This window comes from Doryrhamphus excisus, linkage group LG7, assembly GCF_037039965.1.
Source record: "Doryrhamphus excisus strain RoL-2023G ecotype Guam linkage group LG7, RoL_Dexc_Guam_v1.1, whole genome shotgun sequence".
Taxonomy (NCBI): domain Eukaryota; kingdom Metazoa; phylum Chordata; class Actinopteri; order Syngnathiformes; family Syngnathidae; genus Doryrhamphus; species Doryrhamphus excisus.
In genome coordinates, this window is record NC_136363.1 from 1230697 (window position 1) to 1245309 (window position 14613).

Sequence of the window (14613 nt, forward strand, 5' to 3'; positions counted from 1 at the left end):
CAACACTAGCCCCGCCCCTTCAGGAACCCCATCGCCGCTTCTCACTTGTTTATTTAGACCAATCACAGTTTTTCTTAGCCTGCAGCTCATCGTAAAAATATCATTTTAGAAATTAAAAAAAAAAAAAAACAGCAGAAAACATACAAAAATCCGGAGTAATTTTCCATGAATAACATAAAAATTGTTTAACAAGAAAAAGATGTTTCCAATGAGAATTACATCATAACATTATAAGGAAAAAATGAATGAATGACAGGAAAGTTGGGTTGGGAAATTTTTGCCGAAAACCTAAAATCAATATTGTCCAACTTTCAATTTCCGATACCGATATCGATATGTGTAACATGACATATCTCCTGTGGAGGAATGGACACATATGTTGTATGTTGTATACAGCATTTTTTTTAATATCGCTTAATATCCAATTTTTATGCCGATATCGGTCGCGATGATGATCACACGTCCCTAAAATAAATCATTCATTCTGACAGGAAAAAACTGAAATTAAAAAACAGCTATCATTTCAGAATTAAGAGAAATTATTGAAATCATAAAAATCGCAATTTTACAAGAATAAACTGTATATTATCTATGGAATATTGTAATTTGATTATACGTAATACATTATGTAATGTGGTATGTAAAAATTATGTAAAAATTGTATTTAAATATTTGTCATATATGACAAAAATCTAAATAAAATTAAAATTTTATTTAAATTTAAATTAAAAAAATAAAAATTTGAAAAAAAAATAAATTTAAATAATTTTTAAATAATTAAAAAAATTAAATAAACATTTTTTTGAAAAAAATATTTAAATTATTTAATTTTTTGTCATAAAAAATTTAATTTAAAAATATTTTTTTCTAAAAAAATGTTTATTGTTATTAAAATATTTTATTTAAAAAATGTTTATTTAAATACATTTTTGTCATATTACATACTATATAGTATGTAATATGACAAACATGTAAATAAAATTGTATTTTTAGATTTTTGGTAATATTATAATAATTATTATTATATTATATATTATAAACTATAATAAAATAGACGATGTATTTTTTGGAAAATTAGGTTATGTGAGAAAAAAAAGTATATTATGGGAATACAGGAAAGAACCATTTCAGAAGACTAATTTTTAATCTACTATTTTGTAAGATTTAATGAGAAAGTTGAAAAGAAAAAAAAGGGAAAAAAAGAATAAAGTCAAAATATAAATTTTTTTCAAGTTCATAATCCAAAGAGGAAATAATAGCAATTTTATGAGAATAAATTCAGAATATTATGGAAAAATGTAATCTTGGTAGCATAGAGTGGAAATATTGAAGAAAACATGTCTGATGCGTTATCTCCAATTTTCCGTATCGACGCACACGGACAACTTCCTGCATGCTTTCCACTTGGCCTCCCTCTTCCCAGATATGCCGAAGGCCCACTAAAGAATCCAAGAGTACTCGGCTGAGGACAGGAAGTGGGGAGCGTACAAAGATGACTTTCCCGGCAGGTGCTGATGAATTTGTCGCTCCCGGCGACAGCGACGGCGGCGTGAGCGAGCTAGCGAACACGCGGACAGGATAACGTATGGGTTATGATAGCATCTTGCTCCCGCCTCGGCGCTCCGGCGTAATCCCGTCCAGGTTGTTCCGCGGGTTCAATCCGTCTCAGCCGTCCTAAGCTCTTTACGGGCCGGCGCTAACCACGCCGCCGTTGCTCCAACTCGTCCGTCTCCTTTTCATTTTATGCCTTAACCCCCCGCCCCCGGCGTCAGCTCCTTTATGCTTACTTTCATTGGCGTTCCTCGCCGCTTCTCCCGAGGAGTCGGGTGGCTTTTCCTCCTTTGCGTATAGACGAGTCCCGCGCCCCTCCCCCCCCAATCTCCCAATCTGCTTCTCCTCGCCGGGGCCGCAACCTCCTGCTTTCATATCGACAATTGCCTCTGACCTCAATCCCCTTTTATTCGCTTCAAATCTGCTCTCGCTCCGTCTCCGCCGCAAATGTAATCGCTCGCCTCGCACCTTGGCGCCTCCGAGCGGGAGAAGGCCGGCGATGGCCAAGCGGTGACTGAATCGCTCGTGGAACCTCCACTTGACGCCCGGTGACACGTGAAGCTAAACAGCTGCTATTAAATGATACCGAGACGGAGACACGCAGCGTCAACGTCCTCCAGGGACCTCCAACGCCGCAGACGTTCTACTACTCAGACTACAAACCATCCACCCATTTTCCTCCGCCCATCCGGGTCCGAGTACGGCGGCCGAGGTGTACCTGCTCCACAAGCACCCAGGAGTCCTTGAAAGGCCGGATTTCAGTCTGAAATCCTAGTCTTGGCCGTAAAACGGACGTCTTGGTTAAGCACCTGTGGGTCGGTAAACTGCAGCGTTGGTCGAGCACCAAAGAGTCAGTGAAACGAGTCTTTGCCAAACACTGACGAGTCGGTGAAACTCGAGGTTGTGCAGAGTACCCGTGAGTCATTGAAACTTCAGTCTTCACCGAGCACCCATGAGTCTGTAAAACTGAAGTCTTGGTCGAGCACCCATGAGTCAGTGAAACTGACTTGGTCGAGCATCAGTGAGTGAAACTTGAGTCTCTGACGAGCACCCGTGAGTCAGTGAAATGAGTCTTTGCCGAGTACCCGTGAGTCAGTGAAACCTGATATTTGGTGGAGCATCAGTGAGTGAAACTCGAGTCTCTGACAAGCACCCGTGAGTCTGTAAAACCGAAATCTTGGTCGAGCACATGTGAGTCAGCGAAATGAGTCTTCGCCGAGCACCCATGAGTCAGTGAAATGAGTCTTCACCGAGCACCCATGAGTCAGTAAAATGAGTCTTCGCCGAGTAGCCGCGAGTCAGTGAAACTTGATTTCTGGTCGAGCATCAGTGAGTGAAACTCGAGTCTTTGACGAGCACCCGTGACTCTGTAAAACGGACATCTTGATCGAGCACCCATGAGTCAGTGAAATGAGTCTTTGCTGAGCACCCGTGAGTCAGTGAAAATGAGTCTTCGCCGAGCACCTGTGAGTCAGTGAAACTTGATTTTTGGTCGAGCATCAGTGAGTGAAACTCGAGTCTCTGACGAGCACCTGTGAGTCTGTAAAACAGAAGTCTTGGTCGGGCACCCGTGAGTCAGTGAAACTTTTTTTTTGGGTTGTGCATCAGTGAGTGAGACTTGATTCTTTGTCGAGCACCCGTGAGTCAGTGAAATGAGTCTTCGCCGAGCACCCATGAGTCAGTGAAACTTGATTTTTGGTCGAGCATCAGTGAGTGAAACTCGAGTCTCTGACGAGCACCCGTGAGTCTGGAAAACGGACGTCTTGGTCGAGCACCCGTGAGTCAGTGAATTGAGTCTTTGCCGAGCACCCGTGAGTCAGTGAAATGAGTCTTTGTTGAGCACCTGTGAGTCAGTGAATTGAGTCTTTGTCGAGCACCTGTGAGTCAGTGAAACTTGATTTCTGGTTGAGCATCAGTGAGTGAGACTCGATTCTCTGACGAGCACCTGTGAGTCAGTGAAATGAGTCTTCATGAGTACCCGTGAGTCAGTGAAATGAGTCTTCATGAGTACCCGTGAATCAGTGAAACTTGATTTTTGGTCGAGCATCAGTGAGTGAGACTCGATTCTCTGACGAGCACCTGTGAGTCAGTGAAATGAGTCTTCATGAGTACCCGTGAGTCAGTGAAATGAGTCTTCATGAGTACCCGTGAGTCAGTGAAATGAGCCTTCATGAGTACCCGTGATTCAGTGAAATGAGTCTTCATGAGTACCCGTGAATCAGTGAAACTTGATTTTTGGTCGAGCATCAGTGAGTGAGACTCAAGTCTCCGTCGATCACCTGTGAGTCTATAAAATCCGAGTGTTGGTCGAGTACCCATGAGTCAGTGAAACTCTATTGTTGGTCGAGCATCAGTGAGTCAGTGAAGCTGGCACATTTGAGGGAAGGGGTCCATCCGTTATGACGTTACGTCCAGACAAACACTGTTAAGCTAACAGTTGCATCATGAACGACTTTTGTAATGTAGCTAAAAAAAGGACTCGTTCATGAATTGCACATCTCCTCGGCCCACGCTGCTAAGGAAAAGACGGCTAAGGAAAAAGTGTGAGGTAAAAAGGAAAGAAGGTGTTGAGCTTCCTAAGCAGCCGTGACAAAGCGACCCTGAGAAGCAATAATTAAGACCACCAAGACGCAAACAACTGTGATTCCTTAATTATCGTCATTAGTTTCCGCCCCTGCTAATTGTCGCCGCTAATAAATAAGCCGCCATTGCACAGCCAATCAGTCACTGATTAAAACGGAGGAACGAAGACAAGATGATAAAAAAAAAAAAAAAACGACTTTTGCTGGCGGCAGGTGAGCTCATATGTGAAGTCTTCATCGGTTCTTCGTCTTTGACTGCCAATCTGGCATTTGCCTCATGCCCCCCCCCCAAACACATACACGTACAATAGACACGCATGCTTTGGGGCGGGCTGAGATTACAGCTAATCCACCACTGTTGGAATGAAAGATTGGCCAATCAATCACCAGCCACAAAAGGACGAGGGGGGGTGGAGGGGGGGGGGCTGCTGCTGCTGTAAACGCACAGAAATGTTGCAGCAGCCTGTCACCCCCCCCACACACACACACACACAGCTCATTAGCTCGTTCACACTGCAGACGTCTTTGAAAAGGCCTTTCAAGAAGGAGAGTTCAAAGGTTGATTGTGAGAGAGAGAGAGTGTGTACGTACACACACACGTACACACACACGTACACACACACGTACACACACACGTACACACACACATACACACACATTAATTGGATCAATGGTCCTCCCTGGTGGCTGGCCAATCATTGAGAGGACGTGAGTAACATGTGGGAAGCCTGCTTTTACCAACTTCCTGTTTGTCAAGCAAGCAGCCAGCGCTGCCGTGGCGCCACACACCAGTCAATGGATGGATGGATGAATGGATGGATGGATGGCTGGATGTATGGATGGATGAATGGCTGCATGATCATAAAACGATGCCTGGATGAAAATGGCAGATGCACAGAGAGGATGGATGACTGGATGAATGAAAAGACAGATGGATGATGGATGCAGGAATACATGGAAAAGTCAAGGACACAGATGATGGACGTATGCAAGAAGAGGACAGATGGATGATGGATGGATGCAGATCCATAGAGATATATGGATGGATGGGAGGGAAGTATGGATGGATAATGGATGCATGATGCTGGATGGATGAAAGGAAAGGACAGAGGAATGGATGGATGGGATAACTTGGATACGGGCAGGATGGATGGATAATGTTTGGATGGAAGTATAGGTTGGATAATGAATAGATGGATGGATGGGATGGATAGAAGGGATGAATGGCGGGATAATGGATGGATGGAAGGATAAGATGGATGAATAGATGGATGTGTGGATGGATAGATAGCTGGTAGGATGGATGAATAGCGGGATAATGGATGGATGGAAGGATAAGATGGATGAATACATGGATGGATAGGATGGATGAATAGCTGGATAATGGAAGGATGGAAGGATAAGACAGATGAATAGACGGATGATAAGAGAGGATGGATGAATAGCTGGATAATGGATGGATGGAAGGAAGCAAGGATAAGATGGATGGAAGCATAGGACAGATGAATAGATGGATAATGGATGGATGAGATGGATGAATAGCTGGATGGATGGAAGCATAGGACGGATGAATAGATGGATGATGGAAGGATGGATGGATGACTAGCTGGATAATGAATAGACGGATGGATGGAGGAGTGGTTGCCAGAGAGGATGGATGGAGAGATGCAGGGAGAGGATGGTTGGATGCAGGGAGATGTTAGAGCAGTGAGATGGTGACCTGGTTCACTCCTCCATCTGCTAAATAATTCACACACACACACACACACACACACACACACACACACACACACACACACACACACACACGCACACACACAGCGTCTGTGCTTGAGTCACGTTTGGCGTGTAAAAAAGAACACACCTGTACAAGAAAGCCTATCAGTCAGGAAGGAAGTGTAAAGACGGACTTCCTGTGTCTGCTCCATCACCCCCCCCCCCCGCCCCCCCTCGCGGGACCCAAACACAGTAGTGGCCACCCACACAGACAGGAAATACACAACCCTAACTACACACGTCCTGTATTGGTGTGGATGATGTCATTAATATCATCACAATTTCATCACTGGCTAAAGATAAAAGACTTCCTGCGTCCGAGACAAAATGTCATGGCTCTTCCTGAATGTGTGTGTGTGTGTGTGTGTGTGTGTGTGTGTCCCCTCGCCCCCCCCCCCCCAGGTACATGGTGTCTGTAACCCTGCTAAGACACAAAGCCGATAAAGAGGACCTACGAGGTGGCATCCCAATCCCGATCCCAGCCAACCTTCCAGCAGTGCTGCTGCCGCTCGGCTCGGCCTGACCTCGCCCGTCCGCCCCTTCGTTAACCTAATTATGCAGGTTAAAGCGGGAAAACCCCAGAGGGGAGGAAGGAAGGGAGGGAGGGGGGGGGGCACTTTGAAGAGCAGCATGGACACGCTGGTGGAGGTTTTAGATACACACACAAAGATTGGCGGGGAGGAAGGAAGCACTCCTTTCTGGCCTTTTATTTATAGCACACACACACACACACACACACACACACACACATGCACACACACACACACACACACACACACACGAGGTGTGTTTTTGTGTTGGACCAGATGGACAGGAGGCGAAGAGAAAGCGAGCGAGAGCGAGGGGAAGAAGGCGGGGATCCAGAGGAGCGGGGCGATAAGGCGGTAACGGCGGCGATGGAGGCAGCCATGCTGGTTGTCATGGCGATGGCAGCGAGGAGAGCAGGTATAGAGGCCGCTCCCCCGGGAAGGAGCGGTGGAAGCCTCCCTCCCTCCCCCATTCCTCCTCTCCCGTCGTCTTTCCCCCTTTCTTCCGTCCCCTCTCCTCGCCGTCCATCATGGCCGACCTCGCCATTAACTTAACCCCTTTTCCATCCTTACCTTCCTCAGCTCGTTATCTCCTGCATCCTTTTTTCCACCCTCCCTCCCTTCTTTCTTTTCTTCCACTGCCTCCATTTTCACCCCCCCCCCATGGAGAACGTGTGTGTGTGCGTGGTGCTTCCCAATTACTGCAGGGGGAGCCTGTGTGTGTTTAGGATCTGCTCAAGCTGCATTTCTCCACCCGTCTTGACCCACCTAAAAGAACCCCCCCCCCCCCAGCGTTCTCCGTCTCCCTCTGACTCATGGGGTGGATTGAAGTATTTAAGTATGGCACGCCTAGCCGCGCGTCTTTGGGATCATGGGATAATAACCTAATGACCACCTTTGATGTGCGGCGTCACGGACGAGCCGGCGTGCCCGCACGGGCCATCATCATGTCAGGGAGCGGGAAACCCCTGGGGGGGGGGGGGGGGGGGGGGGCATTCCAGCGGCTTCAAAACTTTGCCGATGTTGTGACAGGCAGAGCAGCAACAAAAACATAAACAGAAGAGTCAAATATTATTATACGTAGTAGTAGTAGTCAAATATTAGATAGTAGTAGTAGTAGTCAAATATTATATAGTAGTAGTAGTAGTCAAATATTAGATAGTAGTAGTAATCAAATATTATATAGTAGTAGTAGTAATCAAATATTATATAGTAGTAGTAGTCAAATATTATATAGTAGTAGTAGTAGTCAAATATTATATAGTAGTAGTCAAATATTATATAGTAGTAGTAGTAGTCAAATATTATATAATAGTAGTAGCCAGATCAAAGGCAAGCCTATGATATCAAACATATTTATACATATAGACACCAATAGCACATGATATCAACAATATTTATGCATATAGACACCAACACCACATGATATCAACTGTATGTATGCGTATACATACCTATACCACATGATATCAACCATATTTATGCATATAGACGCCATTAGCACATGATATCAACCGTATTTATGCATATAGACACCAACAGCACATGATATCAACCATATTTATGCATATAGACACCAACAGCACATGATATCAACCGTATTTCTACGTATAGATACCAATACTACATGATATCAACCGTATTTATACGTATAGACACCAATACCACACGATATCAACCGTATTTCTACGTATAGACATCAACACCACATGATATCAACTGTATTTATGCATATAGACACCAACAGCACATGATATCAACCGTATTTCTACATATAGATACCAATACTACATGATATCAACCGTATTTATACGTATAGACACCAATACCACACGATATCAACCGTATTTCTACGTATAGACATCAACACCACATGATATCAACCGTATTTCTGCATATAGACACCAATACCACATGATATCAACCATATTTATATGTATACACACCAATACTACATGATATCAACCGTATTTCTACGTATAGACATCAACACCACACGATATCAACCGTATTTATGCATGTAGACACCAATACCACACGATATCAACCGTATTTATACGTATAGATACCAATACCACATGATATCAACTGTATTTCTGCGTATAGATACCAATAGCACATGATATCAACCATATTTATACGTATAGATACCAATACCACATGATATCAACTGTATTTCTACATAGAGATACCAACACCACATGATATCAACCGTATTTATATGTATAGATACCAATACCACATGATATCAACTGTATTTCTGCGTATAGATACCAATAGCACATGATATCAACCATATTTATACGTATAGATACCAATACCACATGATATCAACTGTATTTCTACATAGAGATACCAACACCACATGATATCAACCGTATTTGTACGTATAGACACCAATACCACACAATATCAACTTTATTTCTGCGTAGCGACACCAATACCACATGATATCAACCGTATTTATGCGTATAGATGCCAATACCACATGATATCAACCATATTTCTGCTTATAGACACCAATACCACACGATATCAACTTTATTTCTGCGTATAGACACCAACAGCACATGATATCAACCGTAATTATACGTATAGACATCAACACCACACGATATCGACTGTATGCATGTGTATAAATACCTATACCACATCACATCAAATACCTATACCATAGGATATCAACAGTATATACTATATAGTAAGTACCTATACCACATGATATCAACAGTACTGTATAAATGTACTGTATAAATATCTCGACCATAAGATATGAAGGCAATTTATGAGTCATCTCCTTGGCCTGGGGCGTCCAGGGTGAGGATTCCTGGAGTTTGACCTCCATCAGTGGACAATGTTTGTCCCTTACGGACATTGCTTGAAGGTCCATCAGTGTTGACGTTCCCGAGCATGACGTGTGACCCCCCCCCCCATCCTCACCATAGCGTCCCTATTCCTCATCACCAGCACACATAAATGATATTATGGTCAACATTTTGGAGGCCAAATGGTGTCAGGAAGTAAAGCATAATAAATAATGCAAGTGCAGTCTTTCAGACGCTTAGCGATATCGCCGTATCGCCGTATCGCCGTATCGCCACTGCATGAATGACTGGCTGGAATGTATTTTCATCTCCACCGGTTCAACCTTCAAGTGTTCCTCTCAAATGTAAACAAGAAAAAACATGGCCGCCGAGCATGATAAGCTGGTGTCCGTTTGGCGTCTTCGCTAGCCTTGATAGCTTTTACTCAACTTGTTAGGAAATGGACTTCATTAGACCAGCGGTCAAAGATCCTTTATGTATAACCACAAAAACACCAGTCAAAGATCCTCTATTTGACAGAAGCCTTTTCAAAACACCGGCTGTCAAAGATCCTTTATATACAACCACAAGTGCTCTGCCATTTTTGGGGGAACTACTGGAAAACTGCAACAAAACAAAAAAACATGCCAAAAATCCTCTATTTAAAACAGGGACGCTGTTTTTAAGAACATAGTTCAAAAACTCGACACAAAGATCCTCTCTATGACAGAAGCACTCTGGTGTTTTTAAAGACTGACTGCAAAAATAGGAGTCAAAGATCCTTTACACAACCAGGAGCACTCTGCTGTTTTTAGGAACATACTGCAAAAAAAACACAAGCCAAAGATCCTCTATATGACAGAAGTGTTTTTAGAAAACAAGCTGTCAAAGATCCTTTATATTCAACCACAAGTGGTCTACCATTTTTTTTTGTGGAACTACACATTGCAAAAAAACAAACAAACAAAAAAAACCCAAAAACTCAAGTCAAAGATCCTTTACACAACCAGGAGCACTCTGCTGTTTTTAGGAACATACTGCAAAAAAAACACAAGCCGAAGATCCTTTATATGACAGAAGTCTTTTTAGAAGACAAGCTGGCAAAGATCCTTTATATTCAACCACAGGTGGTCTACTATTTTTTGTGTAACTACACACACAAAAAACAAACAAAAAACAAAATAACAAATAAACAAAAACTCAAGTCAAAGATCCTTTATATGACAGATGCACTCTGCTGTTTTTAAAGACTGAAAAAAAAGAATGAAACGATTGGGGATAACGGAAACAAAATGATCTTGGATTATGATCGCCGCATAATCGGCCAGGAGAGGTGGACTTGAGCTCATTTATCTGTAGCGGTCCAAATGTAATGGTGGCGGGCCGCCACCAATGAATGAATGAATGAGAAACTCAATAATAAGAGTAATTCCCGGGGGGAGGATCTATGATCGGTCGTGATGAAAAGCTGAAATATGAAATAAATATTCCGCCAAACTCGTGATGAGTAACAGGAAATTCCCTCTCGGTCGCCGCCAAGGTCGTGAGAAGTAAAAAAAAAAAAAAAAAGCGTGAGCTGTTCTCGTGAGACATTGATGACTTAATGTTGAAAGCCGTCATTATTCCCCTTCTTCATCCACGCTGACCTCAGGATATGAACTTTCATTTCCTCCCTCCACAGGAAGCTGACCCCCACCCACGTCTTCACACACACACCTGAAATACCGACGCCGTTTTCCCCCCGGGGTGTTTTTTACCTGCTAGCTACTGTGTGTATATATGTCTGCGATGGAGAGGGGGGGGGGGGTTTGTCCTCCAGGCCCCACTTCCTGCGTCAAATTGCCTCCCCGCATTCCACACCCCCCCCCCCCCCCCATCCGCCTCCTTGCTCAAGCTGCTCGGGATCTTTGCTGCTCCTTCTCGCTTTCTTGGCCTCTCTATGGGGGGCTTTGTCTGCCCTCCGAGGGGGCACACAACACAGATTCCATCTCACGCCATCCGCGGGAACGCAACGCCTCCACGAATCGCCAAGAACACGATCTTGGCATGGGGAGACCCCCCCCCCACAACACACACACACACACACACACACAGATGGACAATCAGTGCTCTCATGAAGGATGACACACACACACAAACATGGCTATCCTTGGAACACAACAGATGTCTGTGGGAAAATGGTCGCCCGGATATGATATCAGAAGTTGGGATAACAGGAAGTTGCAAATACATCTCACACACACACACACACACACAATGCATGTGTTGTAAACACTTGAACACCTGCAACACACACCTGTCTCCATCTGCACCCTGGAAGACAGATTAGTTCAACTCAAGGCCAAAGCAAACGCTCACCAACTGACCCACTAATGATCCCCGCGTGCGGCAACAGCGGACGACCCGTGCCAAAACCTTTTAGCACTTTCACAGAGGTTGAACGCAAAAACAACACAAATTCCAACCCCCCCCCTTTTTTTATATTTCACGCTGTAGTACGCATCTTTCTGTTTGAACAATTCATTTCTATTCAGTAGAGCTAGCTAGTGTAGCTCATGCTAACGAAGCTAACTTCTACTTCCACTTCTGGTTAAAATACTGTACATGTTCACTTCAAACTTTCATCATGGCCGCAATTTCACCCAGCAGAACAGATTATTCCATAATTATTGTCCCCTTCCTTTTTTAATATTTCACGCTGTAGTACGCATCTTTCTGTTTGAACAATTCATTTCTATTCAGTAGAGCTAGCTAGTGTAGCTCATGCTAACGAAGCTAACTTCTACTTCCACTTCTGGTTAAAATACTGTACATGTTCACTTCAAACTTTCATCATGGCCGCAATTTCACCCAGCAGAACAGATTATTCCATAATTATTGTCCCCTTCCTTTTTTAATATTTCACGCTGTAGTACGCATCTTTCTGTTTGAACAATTCATTTCTATTCAGTAGAGCTAGCTAGTGTAGCTCATGCTAACGAAGCTAACTTCTACTTCCACTTCTGGTTAAAATACTGTACATGTTCACTTCAAACTTTCATCATGGCCGCAATTTCACCCAGCAGAACAGATTATTCCATAATTATTGTCCCCTTCCTTTTTTAATATTTCACGCTGTAGTACGCATCTTTCTGTTTGAACAATTCATTTCTATTCAATAGAGCTAGCTAGTGTAGCTCATGCTAATGTGGCTAACATCAAAATAAACTGCTATGGGCGCTAACGGGAAGCGCTAAATTCAACAAACCTACAAAAAAACGACAAATAAGTGCTTAACTTCTTTAAGTTGATTTTAATTTACGGTACTTTAAAGGATATTTAAGTAAAAGTATACTTCTACTTCCACTTCTGGTTAAAATACGGTACATGTTCACTTCAAACTTTCATCATGGCCGCAATTTCACCCAGCAGAACAGATTATTCCATAATTATTGTCCCCTTCCTTTTTTAATATTTCACGCTGTAGTACGCATCTTTCTGTTTGAACAATTCATTTCCATTCAGTAGAGCTAGCTAGTGTAGCTCATGCTAACGTGGCTAACATCAAAATAAACTGCTATGGGCGCTAACCGGAAGCGCTAAATTCAACAAACCTACAAAAAAACACCAAATAAGTGCTTAACTTCTTTGTGTTGTTTTTATTTTACAGTACTTTAAAGGATACTTAAGTAAAAGTATACTTCTACTTCCACTTCTGGTTAAAATACTGTACATGTTCACTTCAAACTTTCATCATGGCCGCAATTTCACCCAGCAGAACAGATTATTCCATAATTATTGGTCCCAAAATTGAATGTGGGGGGGTTATCAGTTATGATTAAAAGACAGGAAATAAAAATAGCTAAACGAGTGATGCACTAACGCTATGTTTAGACAGACACGTTCAGAACTCCATTTGAATTTTGTCTATTTTTGGTCATCGGCCTCCCATTCTCTCAATGGCTCACTCGTCCCTCCCCCCCAGCCTTCCTCCGCCTTCCTCTTCATCACCATAGGACGAATGTGGCTTCATCGGTAACGGAAGACGTGGGCGTGTTTTGATGGCGCTGGTGGGGGGGGTGCGGGGTGGGGGGTTCATCTCGGAGTGGCTCCAGAGAGGAGGTGTGTGCATGATGGTGGTGATGGCGATGGCGGTGTCGGGGTGTTTCGCGTCTCCCGATGACATCATCCGTCCGTGCACGAGCCGCATTTAACTTGCACACTCTTCCACGCGTGGATGGAACGATGCTGTGCCACCCGAACCCACCCACCCATCTATCTATCTATCTATCTATCTATCCACCCGCCAAGGCGCACTGCTGCACACACACACACACACACACACAAACACACACAAGCGTGTGAAAAAGCGGGTCCGGGTTCGAGCCCCGCCACCACCCCACCGAATTAACGGCAGGATGCGAGCCGGTGACACAGACACCACAAACCACTGCAGCACACAAAAGGACCGTCATCAAGCTCAATTAGAGATTAGCCGCTAATTACCCACGCACGCGCCCCAACGTAGGGACGCACAAAGGCTAAAAATGCGCGTGCGTGAGAAGGGGAGGGGGGGTTTGGGGGGGGGGGCAAACAGGTCTGATATGTAGGTCGAGTGCAGGATCTCCACAGCATTATCAATGATAGTTGGCACACACACACACACACACACACACACACACAAAGAGATCCAACTCACCGCGGCGACGTGAGCGAGCAGCGCGGCCAGCAGCGCCAACAGCCCGGGTAGCCTCATGCTCGGTGGGGGTGCCACAGCCTCCGGTCCCGGTGCTGCTGCTGCCTACACGCGGTTCGAGCTGCGGGTGCTGGTGCCGGCGGTACAGGTCGCTCCGGGCGGCGAGGCGGTCCGGGTCCAAAACTTTACACGGATCCGGCGACCATACGGCGGTTTTAGAATCCTTCCCCCCCCACCAGTCCGGGAAAAGAGGTTCTGTTTCTGCTGGTGCTTCTTCGGTCCTCCTCGCTGCCTTCGTCTTCCTGATAGATTTACTAGCGGGACACGCCAGTCTGTCTCCTCCCCCTCTCCGGTAAGGGCAGGATGTTCCGTATGGAGACGCTGCCTGGGAGTCTGGCGGCGGGAGGAGGGGTCGGCTGTGGGGGGGGAGGAGAGATAGGGGGTTCCGCGGAAGAGGATTGCCCCCTGCAGCTCGTCGGTGGAAGACTTTTTTTAAAAAAAAAAAAAAGCGGGGGGTGGGTTGGATATATACACCTTAGCCTCTCGAGGGTCCACCCTCACCCTCACTCCGCCCCCCACCCCTCCCACCCGACCCGTCCCGGTCAGGTGTGGCGAGCTCACGTGTCCATGTGCCGACTTGAACGGTCTCCTAGCAACCAGGTGGGTCACAGTCTCAGACGCGAGGCAAAAACATTGAA

The 14613-nt window shown here is 44.6% G+C and overlaps 1 protein-coding gene across 1 annotated transcript in view; it reads right to left on the reverse strand.

Annotated features, from left to right (window-relative positions):
- The window catches only part of sdc3 (syndecan 3), a 40267-nt gene extending 25930 nt beyond the window's left edge, over nucleotides 1-14337 (reverse strand). The window contains exon 1 of the mRNA XM_058047496.2: nucleotides 13919-14337. Within this exon, the coding sequence (XP_057903479.2) occupies nucleotides 13919-13975 (57 nt within the window). The 5' untranslated portion in view covers nucleotides 13976-14337. The remainder of the gene's footprint in view (nucleotides 1-13918) is intronic.
- Between the last annotated feature and the right edge of the window lie 276 nt (nucleotides 14338-14613).